Genomic DNA, 20,818 nt, shown 5'->3' on the forward strand with positions numbered 1-20,818 from the left:
CATGCACATTGCAATATTTGGGCAGAAGGTCACCAGCTTTCAGCAGAATCAAAAAGGAGGCTGTGACTTCCTTCAACAGTTAGGACTTACCACATCTGGGCAACCCCACCCCCAGCTTCCCTCGCCTGAACAACCAACCTCACTCACTTATAAATAGAAACTCTCTCTGGACATGTATCTGGAGTGACAGGATGGGCCCAGAGTGTGAGCAACGAGCGGAATCATCACCTGCCCTGTCCTCTCCTGGCTGGCCATCTACCCTGGACCCTCCCTCCCTCTCCCCTTCACTGAGCTGAGTGTCCTTCCCCCCACCCCACAGTTATTGTTTCTCTTCTAGGATATGAGATTAGCTTCTGCCTCCCCCCTTGGTGACCCAGAGCCTGGAAGGGGAAGTTCCTATATCCCCAAGACACTATCCTGCCCCTCTTCTCCTCCAGGAGAGGCTAGGCCCCAGTGCAGACCCAGGTAGGACACAAAAAAAAGGACAACCACTTTCCTGAGCTCTGACAGCCTGCTGGATATGGTGGTCCATTGGCACCTTACAGGCAATGTGTCTTTCTCCCAGCCCAAATCTACCCAAGCCTCAGCACTCCCACCCCAAGTAGAAACCTGGGAGTCCTTCTTGCTGCCTCCTCTCCCATTAGTTTCCAACTGGTATTGAGTTCCAAAGATTAGGCCCCTGTCAGCTCTCCAACTCCAAAGAGTTGCCCATCCGTTTCCAACTCCAAATACTGCCCATATTACTGCAGTAGCCTCCGTACTGTGCCCTACTCTCCACCCTTCACTGGATACATCCTACTGTTCCTTAAGACTCAGCTCAGGGTGGCACCTGTGGCTCAGTCGGTAAAGCACCGGCCCCATATACTGAGGGTGGCGGGTTCAAACCCAGCCCCGGCCAAACTACAACCAAAAAATAGCCGGGCATTGTGGCAGGCGCCTGTAGTCCCAGCTGCTCGGGAGGCTGAGGCAAGAGAATCGCTTAAGCCCAGGAGTTGGAGGTTGCTGTGAGCTGAGACGCCATATCACTCTACCCAGGGCGACGCAGTGAGACTCTGTCTCTACAAAAAAAAAAAAAAAAAAAAAGACTCAGCTCAGAAGTCACCTCCAACACAGAGCCCTCCCTGAGTCCTTTCCCTAGTCTGGGTTAAGGGCTCCTCCACGCATCCCTCTCTGAGCACCTATCAAATCAAGTAAATATGACTGTGCACTTGATGTTGACCTCTCTGAAAGGAAGGACAGTGCCTTAGGCCCAGTGGTGTGATGGAGCTGCTCTGCACTGACTCGGGGGAACCAACTGTCCATTCTTCTTCCCAACTCTGCATTAGGTGACATCATGTGATCAGCTTGGAAGTGGCTATGGTGAGAGCATTTACACCATAGAAATTGGCAAACACTATAAATCAAGGCTCTTTTTTCTTTTTTTTTTTTGTAAAGGCTGGTTATTAATCATTTATCAGCACTCCACTGCTTAGGCTCAACGCTGATACCCGGGAAACATATATGGAATGGATGGATAGTTTTGGGCTCTATGCACTGCCACCTGGTGAATAGGACACACACATAGCTTGGCTTTGTATGACATCATGCTTCCAGCCTTACTCCAGTCATTTTCTCACTCCCTCCCCAGGGTCCTGTGCCCTTGTTCTCCTTACCAGCCCTCTGGGCAAACCAATCCTGCCAGTTCTCCACAAGCTAGAGGCTAGGGTGGGGAAAGCAGGAGGAAGTGACAGCACAGGGCCAGCCTTGGGTGGGGTGGGGTGCAACACAATGGGGACTTCCTCTGTCAGGAGGACAGTGAGGTGGGATGGGGGCAGAACACCTGGCAGGGGGAGAGGACTAGCTGGTAGGAAATACCCTCTGCAGGGCCCTCCCCACCCAGGACTGAATGAAGGGCGCCCCAAGGGTAGGCTTGGCCCTCTGCTGACACTCTCCCTCCAGGTGACGCCTCTCTTCCTCCTCTCTCCCTCAGTCAGCTCCATCCCAAGCCTACCCTGTGTCTGTCCTCATTTGCCTCTGGGTCTGATCTCTGTCTCTGTGGCTCCGTCTGTCTTTGTCTCCGCCTTGCTGTGTCTCCATTTCTCCCTCCATATCCTTCTCTCCTGTCTCTGTGTCTCTGTCCTACTGCCTGGATCGCCATCTCACTCTCTGCGCCGCTGTCTCCCCCTCTCTCCCCATCAGTCTCTCTCCCTGTTCCTGTGGCCCCCATGTGTCTCTGCCTCCCGCCTTGCGCCTGCTCTGTGTCTCTCTCAGCCCCCCACACCTTCTTGCTGCCTTCTCTGGCAACCTCCCCCCCACCAGCCTGCTCAGGCTGTGGGGCCCAGATGGTGGGACGTTCACGCCTCAGTGCCTGCAAGCACAGGGCCATGGCAGCTCCTGGGACGTCTCGCCACCCTCTACCCCTGAGCCCGCTGGGCAGCAGCAGTCAATCATCTGCCCAGCCCACTAGGGACTCTCACTTGCCCCTGTGGGCTCTCAGCAACCAGGTATTGGGGCAAACTCTCCCGTAGAGCAGACACTGCTGACACAAAGTGAGGCCTCCCACTGCCAAGGGCTTAGTGTGGGCTGTGTCCCCTTTTCCTTGGGAACTTGGGCAAGGAAATGTCACAGGCCCCCCTAAATGATGGCTTTTACTTCCTCTTGGAAGGGGCATCCTTCCTGACATCTAACTGAAAGGCCTCTTGTTGGGGCTTCATCTGCCCTGAATCTGTGTGACTCAGCTTCTTCCAGTCCAATCAAAGTCTCCACCAGCAGCAGCTGGCTGGGCAGGCTGGTGGACCCCGCAGGAGGCAAAAGGAGAGCACTGAGGCAGTGCCCCATGGGGAACAGACACCTGACCACAGCTAGAACTAGGGTGAGAGGAAGCAGGTTGAGGTTCGTGTTCAAGGAGCCAGGGTAACGGGAGGTTAGGGACTACCACCACCTGGGGCCCATGAGCAGAAAAGGCTGCCCCCCCCACCCCACCCCCACCAGCCTGGCAGAGCAGAACACCTCTCCCTGGGAGGCTGGCACAGTGGGCATGTGCACACACACCCACACCCCACGCAGCCCAGACACAACACGCCCACTGCAGTGCCATGCACGCCCACCCACTGGTGCTGCAGCCGGTGTCCCGCCCCCTCTACACCTCATAGTTGCCAGGTGGAGGGCCACTGAGGCAAGAGCAAAGGGCACCTATGTGATGTGGTGGTGGACAGAGAGGGGGGGTCCACCTAGCCAGACAGGGCAGTTTGGGGCAAGAGCAGAGAGGTCATGAGATTGTAGGTGCAGAGGTCAGCGGGGTAGAGGTAGGGAACTTCAAATCTTTTGAAAAGTGAACATCTCACTGTCCAGGCCAGCACCAGCCTTGATACACTGCATGCCTGCACCACCCTGCACAGCTCACCTGTCCCCAACCAGGCCCCCCCTTGGTCGAGATGCCCCTTCCACGGTGCACTGTACTGTGTAGGTGGCCACCCCACCTCTGGCCCCTGGTGCCTCTGCTCCCAATCTGGGGGCACAGAAGTGTGTAGCCTCAGTTCCAAAGCAGGAAGGGTGGGTTCTGACAACCCCATCCTCTCCCTGCTACCTCTGGGAGGCAAGAACACCCAGGAGAGAAGAGCACAGCAGGGCCTGCGAACTGCAGCGCCTGCCTGCTGGCCTCCCTCCTATCCTAGCATCAGCCAGTGAGTGACTAGAAGGCCGAACGGGAGGGGGGTGATCACTTCTGGAAGGAACCCTGTGAAGAAGGAAGCCAAACCCGGTGTGAGGCTTGTGGTGCCTGCTCTGACCCCCACCAAGGATGCAGTCCAATGTGTGTGAGGGGATCGGTGGGGTCCCCCAGGCCACCCTCTCTGTCTGCCACTGTGCAGCTCCAGGAGTTTGAGCAGCCTCCTCCCCCTCCACCCAGATCCCATTGCTTGCAGCCATCGGCCCCACAAAACAAGCCTGCTCCCTCTTCCACATGACAGCCCTTCAAATATTTGAAGACAGCTCGCCTGTCCCTGCTGAGCTCTTCTCCTGACTAAACATCCAGTTCTTAGAACAGTTCCTCAAATGCGATGGTTAATGCGTATGGTTTCAAGTCCCCTCGCCATACTGGGCGCTGTCAACTGCCCAAAGCCACCCTGGATCACAGCATCGCTCCCAGACACACTGCAGGCCAGGCTGAGACTGCTTCCCTCCCTGACCTCACCAGGTGCAGACCCCAAGCCTTCACTCCTCACCCTGCCTACACAGTCCCTCCTACCTCCAACATCTCCCCTCCCCGTGGCACCTTCTCCTAAGACCCAAACTTCTTTCAGTGACACGCCTCACCCCTTGTCCACATCCTCCAAACACTCCTCTTCTGAGAAGCCTTCCCAGGTAGAACACACCTTGCCCCTGCCCTGGGCAAGCTCCTTATCAGAAATGTTGTAGCATTCATTGGTATTCACCCTCCAGGGGATCCCCATGCACTGCACCATCCCCTCCTCCCCTCCACCCCGCCATGCCAGCTCCAACAGCCAGAAAGAGCTGAGCAGGAGAAAGGGAGGCAGATGGCCCAGCCCCAGGGGAGAAGTGGCTGGTGGGGGCCCTGCCGGTGCCCACACCCCTACCTGCTCGTGGTATTCGATACCCATGCTGAGCGTATTGACCAGGATAGCGATCATGATGCCCCGACCAAAGTACTTGCTGTCCACAATCTTCCGGAAGGTGTCACAGATCAGCCTCCAGAAGGCCAGCACAGAGCTGGGCTCTGCATCCTGGCTCAGGCTCCGTTGCCGTCGGCTGTGGGGGTCCCGGAGGTCGCTGTGCTGGGTGTCCTGTGTGAACTCATAAACCGCCTCACTGTCTGGGTCAGGCATCTCGTGGTCAGTGAGTTCCACCTCCCTGGACCCCACCCGGGCACAATAGGGGCAGCTGTCTGGACCACAGGCTCCACTGTCTGCCTTTGAGCAAGGGCTGGAGATCTTGCAAGAGCTTTGGCAGGCACCTAGAACAAACAAGAAAAGTTAGAGTCTCAGGATCTCTCACCCAGGCTACCCTGCCCTCAGCATGTGTATAACCTGAGGGAGGGAGTCATCACAATGATGAGGGAGCTGGTCACTTGGTGGGATAGGGGTGCTGAGTGCCTTGCCCTGAGTGTGGGAGTCCTGAACAACAAATTGTCCCAATGTGAACAGCACCTCACTGACAATCACTGGTGAGTATCTCAGAGCTCAAGCAAAGAGGTGGCCTTGATGTTCTCTGATGTCCAGGACCCTCCTATGTCCCAGGGGCCTTCAGCAAAGAGCCAAGGCCATATCTCCTTCGCAGAAGCCAAGCCTGCATCAACACTGCTCTGAGCAGCATTTTCCAAGGGATCCTTAAGATATACCCACACATGGGCGCTCACACCTCCCCCACCAGACACATGCATATGCACACATATTCCAGACACACTCATGTACAAACGTGTACATATACGCACTGTTTGCATACCACCATATACACATACATGCATGCACGTATAAAACGCGTGCTTGCGCAAACATGTTCACACACAAGGCACAGGTGCTAGATACAAGTACCCATGTGCATGTGTATGAGCCAGGAAAGAGCATCATACCTGTGTGCACGTGCACACGCACCCACACATATGAGACACGTACACACATGTACACCAGACGCGCACATGCACAAACACACATATGCACACAAGACTCCTTCATGGATGCAGACACACACACACCAGACACACTTATGTGCATGTGCACATGACCTATCCCAAGACAACAATGTCCATTTAAGTCTGCTGCAATCTAGAATATGAGAGCTGAAAGGAAACTTAGAGCCGCCCAGAAAAAGCATGTTTGTGGAGGCACCTGGCCGAGGGCCCAGCCCCTAGTAGCACGCAGTGACATTTTCCCCTACTGATTGTATCTGCACACAGGAGGGCGTCAGTAAGCCCCCACTGACAATAACGATGGCCCAGCCCTGTCTCTTACACGTGAGTGTGTGAGACAGGCCCACGTCCCGTGGCAGGGCGGCAGAAGAGCTGGCATAAGAACCTTTCACTTTGGGCTCCGTGATAGCACCTTCTGGTCCCAGCCCACGTTCCCACGTAACATTCCCACGAATATCCCACTGCTCCCCACATGCCACATCCTTCCTGAAACACTGGCCCTGGGCTGTGGCTGCAGAGGACCTGTCTGCTAAGAAGAGCCCAACACCCCGTGTCTCACCACCCTGTGACACTGGGTGTTCCACCCATCAGACAAGCAGCTCCCCCAGGACTTGCTGCTCTTGGCCCCAGAGCTCCCTGCAAGGAGGGACTGAGACTCAGGCTTAGAGTGTGGAGAATGATGCTGGGCCTAGTCACACACCATTTCCCCTCTGAGCTTTGCAATGGGAGTACAGAGTGTGAGTGTGAGAGTTTAGCCATGACACAATGTTGGGCATGTCACACAAGCCCCCCAAAGCCTCCTTTTCTTCACCTTGAAATGGGGATACTAAGAAAGCTTATAACCTAATCAGTAGAGAGGATCCAATGGGATTTTTGCTGCAAAGCATGTGACAGGCACACAGCCATTAGGCAACATCCACTGAATTACTGCTAACAGCACAGAACAGGGCATGTGGCAGGTGCATATTACGTGATAGTTATTGCTACTACAATATAGGATTAGGATTCTCGTTTTAACAGATGAGAAAATTAGGGTTCAAAGGAGTGATGTGACTGCTTGACGGTGCCAAGGCCATGAGAGGTAGAGTGGGAATCTGAGCCCTGGTCCCCTCTGGGACATCACCCAGCCCCCAGATGAGGCCACCCACAGGCCCCCACCCAGAGTTCTTACCCGTGCTCTGTGTCTCTAGCAGCTTGTGCATGGAGCTGTAAGGCCCGGGTGGGATGTTGAGGCTGGTGAGGGTGGGAGGCCCAGAGCTGGGGGCCACCTCTACCAGTGCCTTCTCTTTCAGCATCTCTGGTGGAGGGCTGGTGTGCACAGTGGGGTACACCTTCCCACTGCCCACAGTTCTGCCTGATGCTTCAGATGGGGACCTGGGAGGGGGGGCCTGGCAGCGGACAGGCTCCAAGTGGCAGTCGGCATGATAGAAGCTGTGCACAGACTCCGCACCACCTGGGGGGCCCCCAGAGAGGGCAGGTGTCGAGGGTGGTGGCAGCATGAGCCGGCGGGACCCATTGGCATCCCTATCCTGGATCTCTGGGCTGGCCCGGGGGGCTCTGAGCGTCCCATTGCCCAAGTGGTAATGGTGGTGGTGGTGGTGGTGGTGATGGTGCACCAGGTGGTGGACGGACAGGCGGCGGTGGGAGCGAGAGCAGGTGCTGCTGGGCTGGGGCTCCTGGCCCCCGAGGGAAGCTGGGCTGCTCAGGAGCCCAGCCCGCACGCCTGCTGCCCGGGAGACCTGGGCCAGCCTGCGGGCTGCCTTACGGAGGATGTATACCAGGTACTTGAGCAGCTCTTCGTAGCAGCTGCCCGGCTCAGAGAAGCTGGCCAGGGTGCTGGCGTTGGACAGGAACCGCACGCGCTGCTCCCGCATCAGCTGGCTTTCCCGCTGCTTGGTTTCTGAGAACTGCGTGGCAATTACCACCAGGCACAGGTTGATCATGAAGAAGGAGCCCACCTGTAAGGGTGGGGACAGGAAGAGGAGATGACCTGAAGAAAAGCGAATCACAATGCCAGCCGCCACATACAGAGAACTTCCTACACATGAGCACCAGGCTCAATTATTTTCCAAGCATTATCTCATTTTATTCTTATGACAATCTCAGGAGGTGATGCTATTGCAATCTCCATATGACAGATGAGGACGAAGGCCGAGAGAGGTAAGGCATTTGCCCAAGATCAAGATCACTCAGCCAATGCAGAGTAAGGCTAAGACTTGAACCGAGCTCTGTGGAATTCCAAGGTGTCAGGATTGGCTGTGGTGTTTTTCTGAAAGGTTCTAGCCCAAATTCCCTGCCCCCAAACACACCCATCCAACTCCTCTAGTCACCCATCCCCAATTTCCATTAGGAGTAGAGAATGCTGTGGAAATGAATGCATTAGGGACGTGGGGTTTTCCAGTTGGACGGCACCCTTGAGATGTTGGCAAAACATTGTTCACAAGACCCCTGCTTCTAGTCTCAATTGTAGCTGCATGACCTTGGGAGAGACCCCTATCCATGGGGCCTTGGTATCCTTGTGTGAAAACAGGGATCATGGGTCTTGCCTGTACCCCTTTTCTCTGTGCGACCCCTCCCCCACCTGAGAGAGGGGTTGAACTCTGAACCCTACAGACTAGCCAAACCAGCACTCTGACTTGCTCACACTCTCCCCACCTTCCCACCCCATCCTCATCTCCATGCCTCAGTTTCCCCAAGATGACTCTGGGAGGACTATTGCTCCCCAACAATCCCCAAACAATCCCCAAACGCAGGAAATGAATATTTATGGTGACAAAGCAGATTTTCTTTTCTAGATCGTGTCCTAGTAATTATGATAATTAGCTTCACTAGTGTGATTCCAGAGAGCTGTTTGAAAAGATTTTTCAGGGGGTGTGTGGGAGGGTGGAAACTAGGCCCCTACCTCCCTGCTTGCTTCCTTCCCCCTCCCCCAAGCCTGGGGGTGGGGGAAAGGATGGAGAGAAGACCCCATTGCTGAAGCAGAGCCTCAGGCCCTGAGGCGGTAGTCAAGGATGGGAACAGGCCTCCAGCCAGGCTTCACCCCAAACCTGCCCACTCTTCCGCACCAGAGAAGTTAGGGAGGCAAGAGGGGGTATCCTGGGGGACTTGCTCTTTCTCAGGGCCTGCCCTCTGCTTCTTGCTCATTCTGTTTCCACTTTCCTCTGGAGCTTGTCCTAGGTCCTAAGTAGATCTTAATCTTTTTGTGTGTGTGTGCCTCACTCCCACATCTCCCCACCTTAATCTGCTTCTGCAACTCTTTCTCTCAATATCTGTCCCTGTGTCTGGCTCTATCATTGGCCTTTTGGTGATAAGGAATAAGGCTGAACTTGGAGTTGGTGGTCTGGGGCTGAATTCTCAACTCTAGGATCTTACTTTTTTTCTATGTGATCTGGGGCTCTGAGTTTCTATTTGGGAGATGGGGCCCACAATCCCTGCACAGGCCATCCCACAGGGAACTGCAAGAATTAAGCAGGCAGCAGATGTTACGGGACACATCAGCAGTGATGCCCCACCCAGTGAGATTAATCCACAGCATAGGCAAAGCACATGGTGGGATCAGATAAACGAGGAAACCCGACGCATCTGTAAAATGGAGTCGGTATAGGATGGCAGCAGGGACTGAATCCAGCAGCCCAGCTCTAGAAAGGGCTTAGAGCAGAGCTAGCACATAGTAAGTGCTCAATAAATATTAGCTGTAAGTGGTAGCAGTGAAGTTACTAACTATGAGTGGTAGTGATTAGAACTATTAAATATTGCTGCTTTTGCCTCTGTCTCCTGCCTTCATAAAGTCCTGGGATTTCTGAGCTGGAAGGAACAAGGGATCACACAGTGTTTCTCAATACTGATGGGAACTTTGTGTAGAGCAATGCTTTGTTTGCAAACATTTCAGGATATTTAGCATCTCTTCCCTCCTGCCACCACAAAATGCCAAGAGTGTTCCCCTCGTCCTTGTAAAACAAAGAACTCTGTGAACATACTAAACATTGGATTGTACACTTCAAAGGGGTAAATTGTATGATATGTGCATTATCATCTCAATAAAGCTGTTTTTTAAGAAAACAGAACCACCCTTTCCCATTTCCAAATGTCCCCTGGGAGGTAGTATCACCCAGGCTTAAGAACCATCCCTTTTATTGATAAAGACACAGAGGCCCAGGGTGGGACAGAGGACCTCAAAGGGAAGGACTTGCCCAAGATCATAATAGCAGTTAGTGGGAGAGTCAGGCCTTGACCTTGGATTTCCTCCTGACTTCTCATCTGATGCCCTCCTATGAAGCCTTGTCCTGAGAGCTAAGAACTTCAGAGTGAGCAGTATTTCCCCTCTCTGGACTGGCCCACCAGTGTCCCCAGGATCCCACATCCCCACGGGGGCCTGAGGAGTCACTCACGATGATGAGGAGGATGAAGTAGATGAAGTTGTAGAAGGAATGAGCATCCATCACAAAGTACATGATGTCGACCCAGCCCTCCAGCGTGATGACCTAGGGAGGGACAGAGGGGCAGGCTGACTCTGGGCCACAAAATCCTCCTCCAGTCTCCTCCAGAGGCCCTGACGCCCACACCAACCCTGAGAAGTGACCACTGCAAACTCAGACTGTGTCCTGAGGCTGGCCTTCTGGGGAATCTCCTTGGGCCCAGGCTGCCCCACCTGAAAGATGGCGATCCAGGCATAGCCGATGTTGTCGAAGTTGATGGCACCCTTGAAGGGGTTGTGCTCCCCTGCAGAGCAGTTAGTGTAGTACTGGTTCCAGTTGACGCAGGTGGTGTTGCTGGAGCTGTTGTAGGACTCATAGTCCAGACCGCAAGGCGGGCCACCACCACCCTCCCCACGCAGCGTGGGCACACTCCTGCAGGACCGCATGCCGTTCTCGCGTGGCTGGGAGCAGATGAAGGGGCTCTCGTCCTCATTCTCTGTCTGGTAGTAGCGCTCCAGGTCCACACTCAGGGGGCTGCAGGATGGGGAGCAGGGCAGGGATGAGGCTGGAGAGCAGGGTTTTCCAGGGAGAGTGCCCAGGAAGGGTGAGCTGCCCTGAGTGCAGCGAGGTGTGCGGAGTGTGCCAGCAGGACAGCGAGTAGGTAAGGGATAGGGCTTTGTGGGCACCGAGAGAATGAGGGCTGAGCAGGGAAATTCCAGAGTTGGGATATCAGAAGGCCACCTCCTAGAACAGTAGTTTCCAAACTTCGCTGCATGAGTGGATCACTAGAGGAACTTAAAAAAAATGCCAGCTGAGGGTGGCGCCTGTGGCTCAAAGGGATAGGGCCCCAGTCCCATATGCTGGAGGTGGTGGGTTCAAACCCAGCCTCGGCCAAAAACCACAATAAAAAAAAAAAAAATGTCAGCTGAACCCCACCCCCACCCCCGACCCTCTGGAGGTGGCTGCCGGGCATTGGTAATTTTGAAAACTCCTCAGGTGATTCCAGTGTGTAGCCAAGTGGTAGAACCAGATATATCTCAGATCTGAGAACAGATGACTCTGTAGCAACAGGAAGAAGGAACTCAGGGAAGTCCCAAGCCCACGACCACTCTCAGGCCCTTGCCCCGGCCTGACTGCCACTCACAGGCTGAAATTCTCAGGTAGGAAGCATCGGTTGCGGAGCAGCCCTGCCCACAGCTGGACGCCAACGATGCCGAAGATAAAGAAGACGAAGAAGCAGAGCAGCAGTACGTTACCCAGCATGGGCAGTGTGTCCAGCAGCAACGTGACGAGAATGCGCATGCCTGTGGGGGCAGAGGCCAGGCTGGGGCGGCCAGGCTGGTGCACTCCCAGAGGGGCCCACCAGGGATGCTGATGGTCCAGCTCAAGGTGGAGGAGACACCAACAGACACCTCTCACTTCCAAGGCAGCCCCTAGACCCCTCACCCTACCCACCATTCCTCTGGGCTTACCCAAACACCACAAGCAAGGAGGTGGAGTAATGTGGCCAGTGTCACAGAGCTGCTAAATGTAGATGCCAGGACTTAAACCCAGGCTTTGTGTTTCCCAAGCCCATTCCCAACACACGCTCACGCGCGCACACACACACACACACACACAAACACACACAATACCCTCCCACTTCCTTCTCCCACCAGTCACCTGACCTTTGTAAATTATCACCACTGGGGTCATTAGGGAAACTGAGGCAGAGAACTCCAGGAAGGATGTTAGCAGGCAGAAATCTCACTTTAAGAACCAGAACCTCAGCAGGGGCCAGGATACCCTGTGATCTCCCATGATTCTGAGACAGACCCCAGCCCTGAGTCTGTTCCCTGCTGAGTCTAGATACCCAGATCAGGATCGGAAGCGGGACTACGATGTTTTCTCACAAGTCTATCAGTTAACAGCCCCCTCCATGGGGAAAGCCACTGAAACCCCCTCCTCCCAAAGAGCCCTGTTAGGGATACTTCCTTCTCTCCATATTCCTGGCCTAGAACCCAACCAGCCCAAAGGGTTTGAATCCATCCCCTGCCCACCATGCCCGGTGTCAAGCAGACAGAACTCTAGTGGCTCCTTTCACCCCTCCCCTCAAGTCCTATCTATGGCCTCCTGCCCCCTCGAGGGCAAAAGCTTCTAAGCAGCTGTTAATTAACCCTCTTGGTGACTGCAGCAAGCACCCAGCCTTCTCATGCAGTCTTCTTCCCAGTCCTCCCATCCCATCCCCCTTCAGCTCCTCTATGCTCCAACTGAGATCAATTCCTCAGGGTTTGCATTAAGAGAATTACACCGGTGGTTAGACAGAGGCCTATAAATCTGCCAGCCGTCACCTGGGGCGGAAGAGGAGGCAAGGCACACCCCTATTCTGGAGCTCCTGTTAACACCAACACGCCCCGGCCCCCAGAGAACACACTCTTCAGCTCTGCCTTCCCAGAGGCAGCCACATCTCCCTCTCCCTCTCCCTCTCTCTCTCACACACACATACACACAACAAAGTGGGCTACATTGGCACACTAGCAGACACAGAGACCCAGAAACCTGTGTCCCCCAGCCCCCACTCCCGGAATGGCAGAGGGACCATCTGTAGCTTGTGTAGGTCAGGGAGTTGCAAAGGGGGCCTGAGCAAAGTGGGTGGGGGGGCAGGATGTAGGGGGAGCTAGAGCTGCCAAAGCTTCCCTGGCTCCAGAAAGCAATGCGGTTTAATTTAGATAATGGTCCCAGCAGTCGCTGCAACGGGTTGGAAGGGAGGAAGGGAATAGAGCCTGGAGGGTGTGGCGTGGAGTGGCCTTCTCTTGACAGAAGTCGAGTTCAGCATGGCCAATGTGGTCTCACCAGTGAGAACTAGACTGTGTAAGAGGCTGTTCTGGTGAGAACAGGCCATTTGCACCTTGCATCTGACCTGGCCTGCGTGTCTCTCCACCCACCCCAAGTGCCCCTACTACTCTGGGGAGAGTGGTCATCTAGCTAAAGGAGGACAGAATCATCTGAGATGTTTCTGAGACTCTGACCCAAATTCAGACTAAAATGGAGCAAAGGGGCTTCCCAGGTGACTCTCACAGTGCCACAGCCAGGGGCTTCATTTGGTTCCAGCAACTCTAGGTGCCAGCTGAGCCCATGAGTGGTGAGGTGGGGACACAGTGGGAGGTGGTGGTCTGAGATTTCTGCCTTTCCTTTTAAGGCTCTCTATCTAGGGGCCGAGGGCCAAGGGGTCACTCACTGGGCACCCGGTTAATGGCCCTGAGCGGTCGCAGCACTCGGACTGTCCTGACAGCTGAGAAACTGACGTTCTGCAAGTCCAGCGAATACTCCAGCATCCTGTGGGAGGGGCCCAGAGGGAGGCCCTTTGAGTCAAGGCCACCATGGGGTCAAAAGAGGCTAAGGAGGAATCCCACCGTGGGGCAGCAGGATGACCTCTGGCTGCTCCTCCACCAAGGGACCCTGAAGATCTGGCTCCCTGCCTGGGGGTCGGGGCCATCCCAAGCCCAGGACATACTCTGCATCCGATAAGGAGGCAGAGCTGAGAGGAGGACATGGAATTCAGAGAAGTGCAGGTAGGACAGACTTAAACTCTTAGTGGACAGCCAGGAAGAAAGCAGAGCTATAACTGGGCTGAGGCAGGGGCAGGAGGCCTGGAACCCTGGGCCCAAGGAAGGGGCTGATCTGATCCATTGCTCTCCTTCCCCCTCCCAGGCCCTCACCCAGCAATGACGATGAAAAAGTCAAGCCGATTCCATGTGTCTCCCAGGTAACACTTTTTCCCAAAGATGCCCAAGGCCACCATCTTCACTACCATCTCCACAGCGAAGAAGGCAAAGATGAAGTCATCAAAGGCCTGGTGTGGGGACAAGAAGCTGCTGAAACTGAGAAGGGGGTGGCGGGACACCCTCCACCCTCACCCCAGCCCCTGCCAGTTAGGGCAGGGCCTCTTGCAGAGGAGTCAGGTGGGTTAAGATTAGAAGCCATGCACCCCCCAATACACACAGCACACTCACCTGCAGGATCCGGCAGCGCCGGGAGTCACAGGCAATGTCCTCACATGGCCGGAACATCCCCAGGGTCACACAGTTGAGAAGGATGACCAACATGCTGATGCGCTCAAACCAGGTATTGGGCCGTCAAGGAAACAGCCGGCCAGGGCTAGATCTGGAGCTGGTCCCCACACCCCCGCCCCGACACCTCCTGCTTGCTGGTCTCCCCTTCCATCCAAGAACACCCAGGCATCACAGGGGGCAGGAGAGCCTTGACCTACAGTCAGACCAGCCCCTAGGACCAGGCCTAGGCCCACCATGGTCATCTCACCTTTCTGTAAAAGTAGAAAAAGACACAAATAACCTGACTATTTGCACAAGCCATTTGGGGAATAGAATCGATTGTGCTTGTGGAAATGCCAGACACCGTGAGTTTGCTGCTGAATCTGAATCCTGTTCTCCCTACCTCACAGGATAGATGTGAGAAGCAAATGAGATAATGTATGTGAATGTGTTACACAAACCTCAAGTCGGATTGTGCCTGCCTTACAGTTTACCAAGCACTTTCACACAATGCCACAGTCGATGCTCACCACAGCCCTGTGAAGTATCCAAGGTAGATCATTTTATTTCCCAGAACCCAAGGAAACTGAGGTCCAGAGAACTGAAGTCACATGCTGAAGGTCACCAGACAGGCTAGGATGAGACTGAGGTTCCCAGGCTCCTGATCTATGATGCTTTCCTCTGCATACCATAGCTGCTCAGGCAGGCAGGCAGGAAGGGGCTGCTGTGACGGCCCCAGCACTAGGTGGACATGCAGAGGTCTGTCCACAGACCACAGCTGTGGTTCCCTTGCCACAGAACTGGAGCCCAAGGCTCATTCTTCCACTGCCAGCCTCCTGACCTCTCAAAGCCCTCAAAGAGCCACTAGACACACTCACAAATTTAAATACCAAGGACATGCTACAAGTTAGGCACTGTGCTAGGCAAAGCCCCCAGGCCATGCAGAGTAGATGATACCCTGAACACACAAGCCATGCTGCCATCACACCTTCCGGTGGCTTCCAGCCCAGACCAGCCAAAACGGCAGAGGGGGAGGGGTACTTGCTAAGGGGGGTGGGGTGAGGGCAGGCCCTGAGTCCTTCCACATAATAGACTGTACTGAGTGACTCACTTCCAGCCCATCAGGAGGACAATGTGTAAAATAACCTCTGGATCTTAGAAGGTTCCAGGCACTAGACCCACAGACAAATGAGTAAACAAGCAGAGGGGAATGGGGAAGGGATACCAGCTAGGGAATGGCAGCCCCTGGCACGCTTCACCCACCCAGTCTCAGTGGTGGAATCTTCCTGTCTTAACCCTACGTAAGGAATGAGAAGGCTTTGGCCAGGTATGAAGAGACCAGTAGGAATGTCCAGGGACCCCAGGACCTTCCTCCCAGCTTGTCCCAGTCACAACCCATCTCTGTCCTGAATCCCGGGCCACACTCCCTCCCCAGAAGCCCATGAATCCCCCAAGACTCTTACAGGCCCCTCACATCTCCCCTGCCACCCCTGCTACCCAGTCCCTTCTCCTTTGGACTCACATCCTGCCCACACCTGTCCTTGGCACCCTGGAAGTCCTAAAGCACCGGTTTCCCTTACAATAATAAAAGTTTTAAAAGAAGTTCTAGATGGGGGGGGGGGTAGATAGATGGAAGGAAGGAAATAGAGTGCTCTGTGTCCATGGAACTGTTTTTCTGAGTGGAGCCAGAGCCCAGTGGATCTCTCCCCAGAATGGGGGTCAGCCAGGGGTCACCCTGGAAAAAGGGGGACAAGGAGGGAGCCTTCATTTGGGAAGGGAATACAATTACCCTCAAGAATCGGTCTGCTTTGCCTAAGCTAGCCCACTCCTCTCCTTGGCAGGGGCTGGAAGGATCCCATGTGACCAAATGTCTCTACGTGAGGGGGGGCAGGTAGTCTTCAAAGGATGAGGGGCTCCTGGTATATGTGTTTGGACCCCTCTAATGGCATGATTCCACCATGTTAGTCATCTATGCACTGGTCTCATCTCCCTTACAGAGTTGTGGGCTCCTGGCAGGCAGGGGCACTCTGGTATACCTTTATATCCTGCCCAGACTTTAGAGTAGTGCCTGGTATGTAGCAGATGATCCATACAGGGGAAGAGTGAATGAATGAATCAATCTATCAGTCTCCCAGCCTAGAAGCCAGATGTGTCTCCCCATTCATCTTTCCCTGCCTTGTTTCCCTTGATAGAGATGAACTGATTATAACCATGGGTGGGGGCAGAAGCAATCCCACAGAGGAGCTGCCTTTCTTCTGTCCTCCCCTCTACAAGCTCAGACTGGGGCCTCTTATAGCCAGAGTCCGCCTCCAAATGGCCCCACACCGAGCTCCTAGCCGTGGCAGCCCCTTGGCATTCCAGCCTACTTCCAAGTACATCCTGGCTGCTCTCTATCATTCCCCTCTCACTACAGGTGAGCACAATGGACAGGGAAGAGGCCAAGGCACAAGAAAATGTGGGACAATCTGAAAAGAGGAATAATCAGTGGGGCGGAGGTCTTTCACCCTTCTCAGGGTGGGGCTCGTTTCCTTGGGAACATGGCAGTATGTCACTGTATGATGTTCTTCTGTTGCCATAACAACAGGAGGATGTGTCACCAGGTGGTGTGGATTTGTTGCCATGGTGATTAAAAAGACCCCTTCACATATGATTTCCCCTCAGTCTGCTGTCTCATCCTCATGCAGGGAAGGGGACTCAGGGAGACCCACAGGTTATCAGGTTGAGGGAACCATGTGACAGATCCCCATGGTAACCAAGGGAACGGGGGACACTGGTTACCATAGTGACGATGAGAGACCTGTGCAGTCACATGTCTACTGTTGCTATGGTGACTGTCCGGGCTGGAGTGGATCCCAAAGGGGGGTAGGAGAGGGGAGGATCTTTCTTCTCCCCACAAACCACCATCAAAAGCAGAAAAAAAGGAAATGGCAGAAAGAGGAACCCCACTTCCATCCCTCCTGGGAGAGAGAACTAGAGCATGTTATCTTCACAAATGAGTCCTCTGTGTGGAGGTTTTATCTAGATAGAGCTCTTGCCTAGCCTGGCAGCTGTAATGGCGAGAGGGGGCAGGGAGAGGAGGGAAGTGGGCTGGGGTACCTCCAGGGGCACAAGGGCTCCAGGCATGAACCGAGAAGGGAAACAGGCCCTCTCGCAGCCCCATTCCCTCCTAGGAATCTGGAAATCTGAAACTCAGGAACGTTGAGGAGGAAATGGGCTTGGACCCAGGAGTCTTGGCCTTCTAGTAAGAGTTGGGGAGGTGGGGTGAGGGCAGCCCTTGCCTCACCCATCCCACAAAGAGGCTGGTGTCTATTGGATCCGGCAATCCCATAGAGGCTCTGTCTCGAGACTCATGTTGGGGGGGGCTAGATGGGGGATTCCCCCAGAAGAGCCCCTATGTCTACAAGCCTGTTTCCTGTGCTCCCCCAAACTTGAGTGTGTGGGTGTGTGGAGAGAGAGGTTTTCAACTAAACTGAAAGACAGTAGGCCCCACCCAGGGACAGAGACGCGAGACACAGAGACACAGAGACACAAGAGAGATGGCCCGCTGGAATTTTTGGGAGGGGAAATAGGCCAGAAATCTGATTCAAATGTCTGTGACTCTGTGTGTGTGTGTATGCGCGCGCATCTCTGCGCGTGTGAGCAGTTGTGTCTGTCGCCATCCTGGCTGAGGAAGGCAGGGCAGGGTGAGAGGTGGGCGGGGACAGGCAAAGGGGGGGCTGTGTGGTGGGGCTAATCCCAGGAATGGCTCCAACTGGCACCATGGGTGACAAGGAGTCCCCCAGCAGACCGGTGGAGTGCGGCAGACTGGAAGGAGTGTACATGTGACACAGAAGGAAGGTGGCCCGGGGCAGAAGAGTGTCAAAGCGTGAGCTGCCCCCCAATCCCATCCAAATACCCAGCCCCGGCCCTTCACCCCAGAATCCCCTCTGGAGAGCTTAGGGTTTGGAAATTGGGGGTAGAGAATTGATGAGGAGACAGGAAGAACATTTCCTGAGGACAGCTATGGAGAATTCTCCCTAGGTAGACTTGCTGCACTGGGACACTGGCAAGAAGGCTTCAGAAATTCCTGGTGCCCCCTCCGCTCTAGAGGCACACACTCAGACACACAGAGTGATGAACAGTCACATACTGACTCACACCAGCTTCTGGAAGCTATTAGGGCTCCTGCTGGTCAGGCCTCCCCCTTCTCCCCCACTCCTGGCAGGCTCCCCTCTCCGCCTCTGACCCCCCCCTTCCACTCCCCCTTTCTCGCATCCCAAATGCCAGCCTGTGATTTCCAAATGAGAAAAAGCTGTGCTGGGCTCTGAGCTTGGAGAAACTCCTACACAAACTTCCAGATGTGACACAACAGCCAGAGAGGGGATACTCAGGATCTCCTTCCAGAGGGAAACGCACGCCCTCACACCAAGAAGCACATGCTGGAGAAGCTGACACCCTTCCCTGTAACCCTGTAACCCAGGGAGCCAGGGGGTGGGGCGAGGGGGGCGGGGGGGCGGGCTGGAGGGGGCTCTGAGGTGACTGTCTGCCAATACCCCGCTATCCCCAACATGGACACAAGCACTGTGCACCTTCTGCCATTTGCTGCCTCCACAGCACATGCACGCGCGCACACACACACACACACACACACACCATTTCCTACCTGGGTCTAGATCTCCTCTCTAGGAAACCTGGTCTCTTAAAGAGGCTGAGACAAAAAAAAAAAGGGGGGCCGAGAATGTGCCAAGAAAAGCCAAACTAGCTTCAGTCTGTGGTGGGAGGAGGGGGGATGAGAAGTGTCCTTATGTCCCTCCAACTCAGAGGTACAGAGGGTCCCTCAGGGAACCAAAGCAGTTTTCACAGCAGATTCCACAAAGAGAGAAAAGGAACGCGGAAGACCCTCTGGCAGCAAAAATACAGGTTGCTCTTGGCACTTGGGTAGGATGGAAATGGTGGGGGGCACAGTTCAGGCAGCCCCCTTGCCAAGTAATTGTTCTCAACCCATCCCGAGCCAACCCAGGCTTAGCTGCTTCTCCAGACCTAGTGATGCAGATGTCCCCCACCCCAGACTCCCACGCCCCCGAGATAAGCCTGCTTCCATTCCCAGGATGAGCACTGGGCTCCCACTTTTTCATCCTCCGAACCCTCACCACCTGTCTTCTTCCAGGGACTCAAGGAAGGAGTCTGCCTCCAAACCCTCCACTAGTACCTGGAGATAGGGCAGGTGGGAAGAGATACTAGCAAGAAATCTATTGGTGGGGGGGAGCAAGGTGATCTATTTCCCTTGGGCTCTCAGAAGGAAGACATAGATGCTGGCATTTTTCACTATTCATAGAGGGGGAAGGTGGTTAGGGGCAGAGAGATGCTCAGAGCCCATCCTTCTCAACATTATTTTATCCTCCGTCTCCATCTCTGCCATGGAGAAAGGAGCCTGGGAGTGGGGGATTACAGCTCAAGATTGTGACTATTTAGAGGACCACAGGCCTCTGAAGCCCCTACCTCTCTTTTTCTGTAGCTCAGACAGAAAATGAAGAAGGGGTAGGGAATGGGGAGAGGGTGTGATGAGGGGAGCTTCCCAAAGACCACAGGATATAGAAGATGGGGGATGGGGGGGAGCCCAAGCTCATCCCTGCTTTGCGCACTAGAGGCAGCAGAGCTGCAGAGAGTGAGGGCAGCTCCAAGCTTCCTACCCCCCTTCCCAAGGCAGAGTCCCGGTGGGGCTCTCAGGGGCTACAAGGGAAACCTGAGGCCTCCCACCCTAGATTCCAAAGAACCTCTGAGCTGGAAAGAAGGAGCCAGGAGAAGCTGTCAACACCTGAGGTAGCAGTGCAACCTCACCCCACCTTTCCCTCCCTTGGTGGCAGGACCCACCATGGAGCCCAGGAGCCAGGCATTAGTCAAGCAGTGCTTTGTGCTTGGGGTTTCAGAGGCTGAGGTCTCCCCTACTACTCCAGACTGGGCGGAGGGTAGGGGCAGTGCTAAATCCAACTCCCTAGAATGTGGGGCTTGCATTCCCCAAACCCATCTGTGAAGTAGACGCTGGGGTGGTGGACCCAAGTCTTCCTTTAGTGAACACGCTCACAGTCTCACTGTTTCCCCAATACTTTTGCAGGACTGCAGTCCCCCATAACTGCTTTGCTATCAGCGGGAGCACTCTTTATTTGTGAAAATGGAGGAGTAATCTGGACCAGCTAAATCCCATCCCCCACTTGCTAAGGTTCTTGCCACAGTCTTTCCCTCCACAAGAAAAAATCCAGCACAAAACTCCCTTAAGCAACCTTAAGCACCCTTCATGTAATAAAGAATTGGAGTGGAAGGAGGCACTCCCGACACTGGGCTCCAGCTGAAAGGGGCTCCACTCCAGCTCGGGCAGACGGCCCCTCCACCACATCTTGTTCTCATTCTGCGCCCCTGACATCAGCCGCCGCCGGAATCTCCTTGTTGTGCTCCAGCCCACGAGGTGGGGGGATAAGACCTGGTCCCCGCCCCCCAACATCTCCCTCTGGGTCAGTAAAAACCTCAGCCTCAAGGACCAGGTGGGGGGATCGAACCCTAGAATACGCCGCAAACTTTGGGGCGGGGGCAGGAGGGAAACCCAGGAGATTGCCGTTCCCCCTCCTCCGTTCCCGCAGCTTCCTCCCTACCCCACCCCCCAAACTCGGAAACCAAACCCAGCTCGCTAACCGGCGGCGGGCGGAGTAGAGCTCCCAGGCTCCTGAAGCTTCCCACATCTGGAGGATGACGACCCTTCCCTGCCCACATCTGGAGAG

At 54.8% G+C, this 20,818-nt stretch overlaps 1 protein-coding gene across 22 annotated transcripts in view; it reads right to left on the minus strand.

Annotated features, from left to right (window-relative positions):
- Positions 1-20,818, minus strand: part of CACNA1G (calcium voltage-gated channel subunit alpha1 G) — a 62,805-nt gene that overhangs the window by 41,433 nt on the left and 554 nt on the right. For 20 of the 22 annotated variants that reach the window (XM_053568711.1, XM_053568708.1, XM_053568704.1 and 17 more), the window contains exons 2-9: positions 14,031-14,142; positions 13,737-13,870; positions 13,256-13,353; positions 11,183-11,342; positions 10,272-10,572; positions 10,012-10,104; positions 6,795-7,581; positions 4,575-4,951 (exon numbers count right to left, since the gene is read on the minus strand). In XM_053568711.1, the coding sequence (XP_053424686.1) occupies positions 4,575-4,951; positions 6,795-7,581; positions 10,012-10,104; positions 10,272-10,572; positions 11,183-11,342; positions 13,256-13,353; positions 13,737-13,870; positions 14,031-14,142 (2,062 nt within the window). The remainder of the gene's footprint in view (positions 1-4,574; positions 4,952-6,794; positions 7,582-10,011; positions 10,105-10,271; positions 10,573-11,182; positions 11,343-13,255; positions 13,354-13,736; positions 13,871-14,030; positions 14,143-20,818) is intronic. The other 2 variants (XM_053568707.1, XM_053568694.1) reach the window with 1 other exon arrangement.

Source organism: Nycticebus coucang, chromosome 18, assembly GCF_027406575.1.
Source record: "Nycticebus coucang isolate mNycCou1 chromosome 18, mNycCou1.pri, whole genome shotgun sequence".
Taxonomy (NCBI): domain Eukaryota; kingdom Metazoa; phylum Chordata; class Mammalia; order Primates; family Lorisidae; genus Nycticebus; species Nycticebus coucang.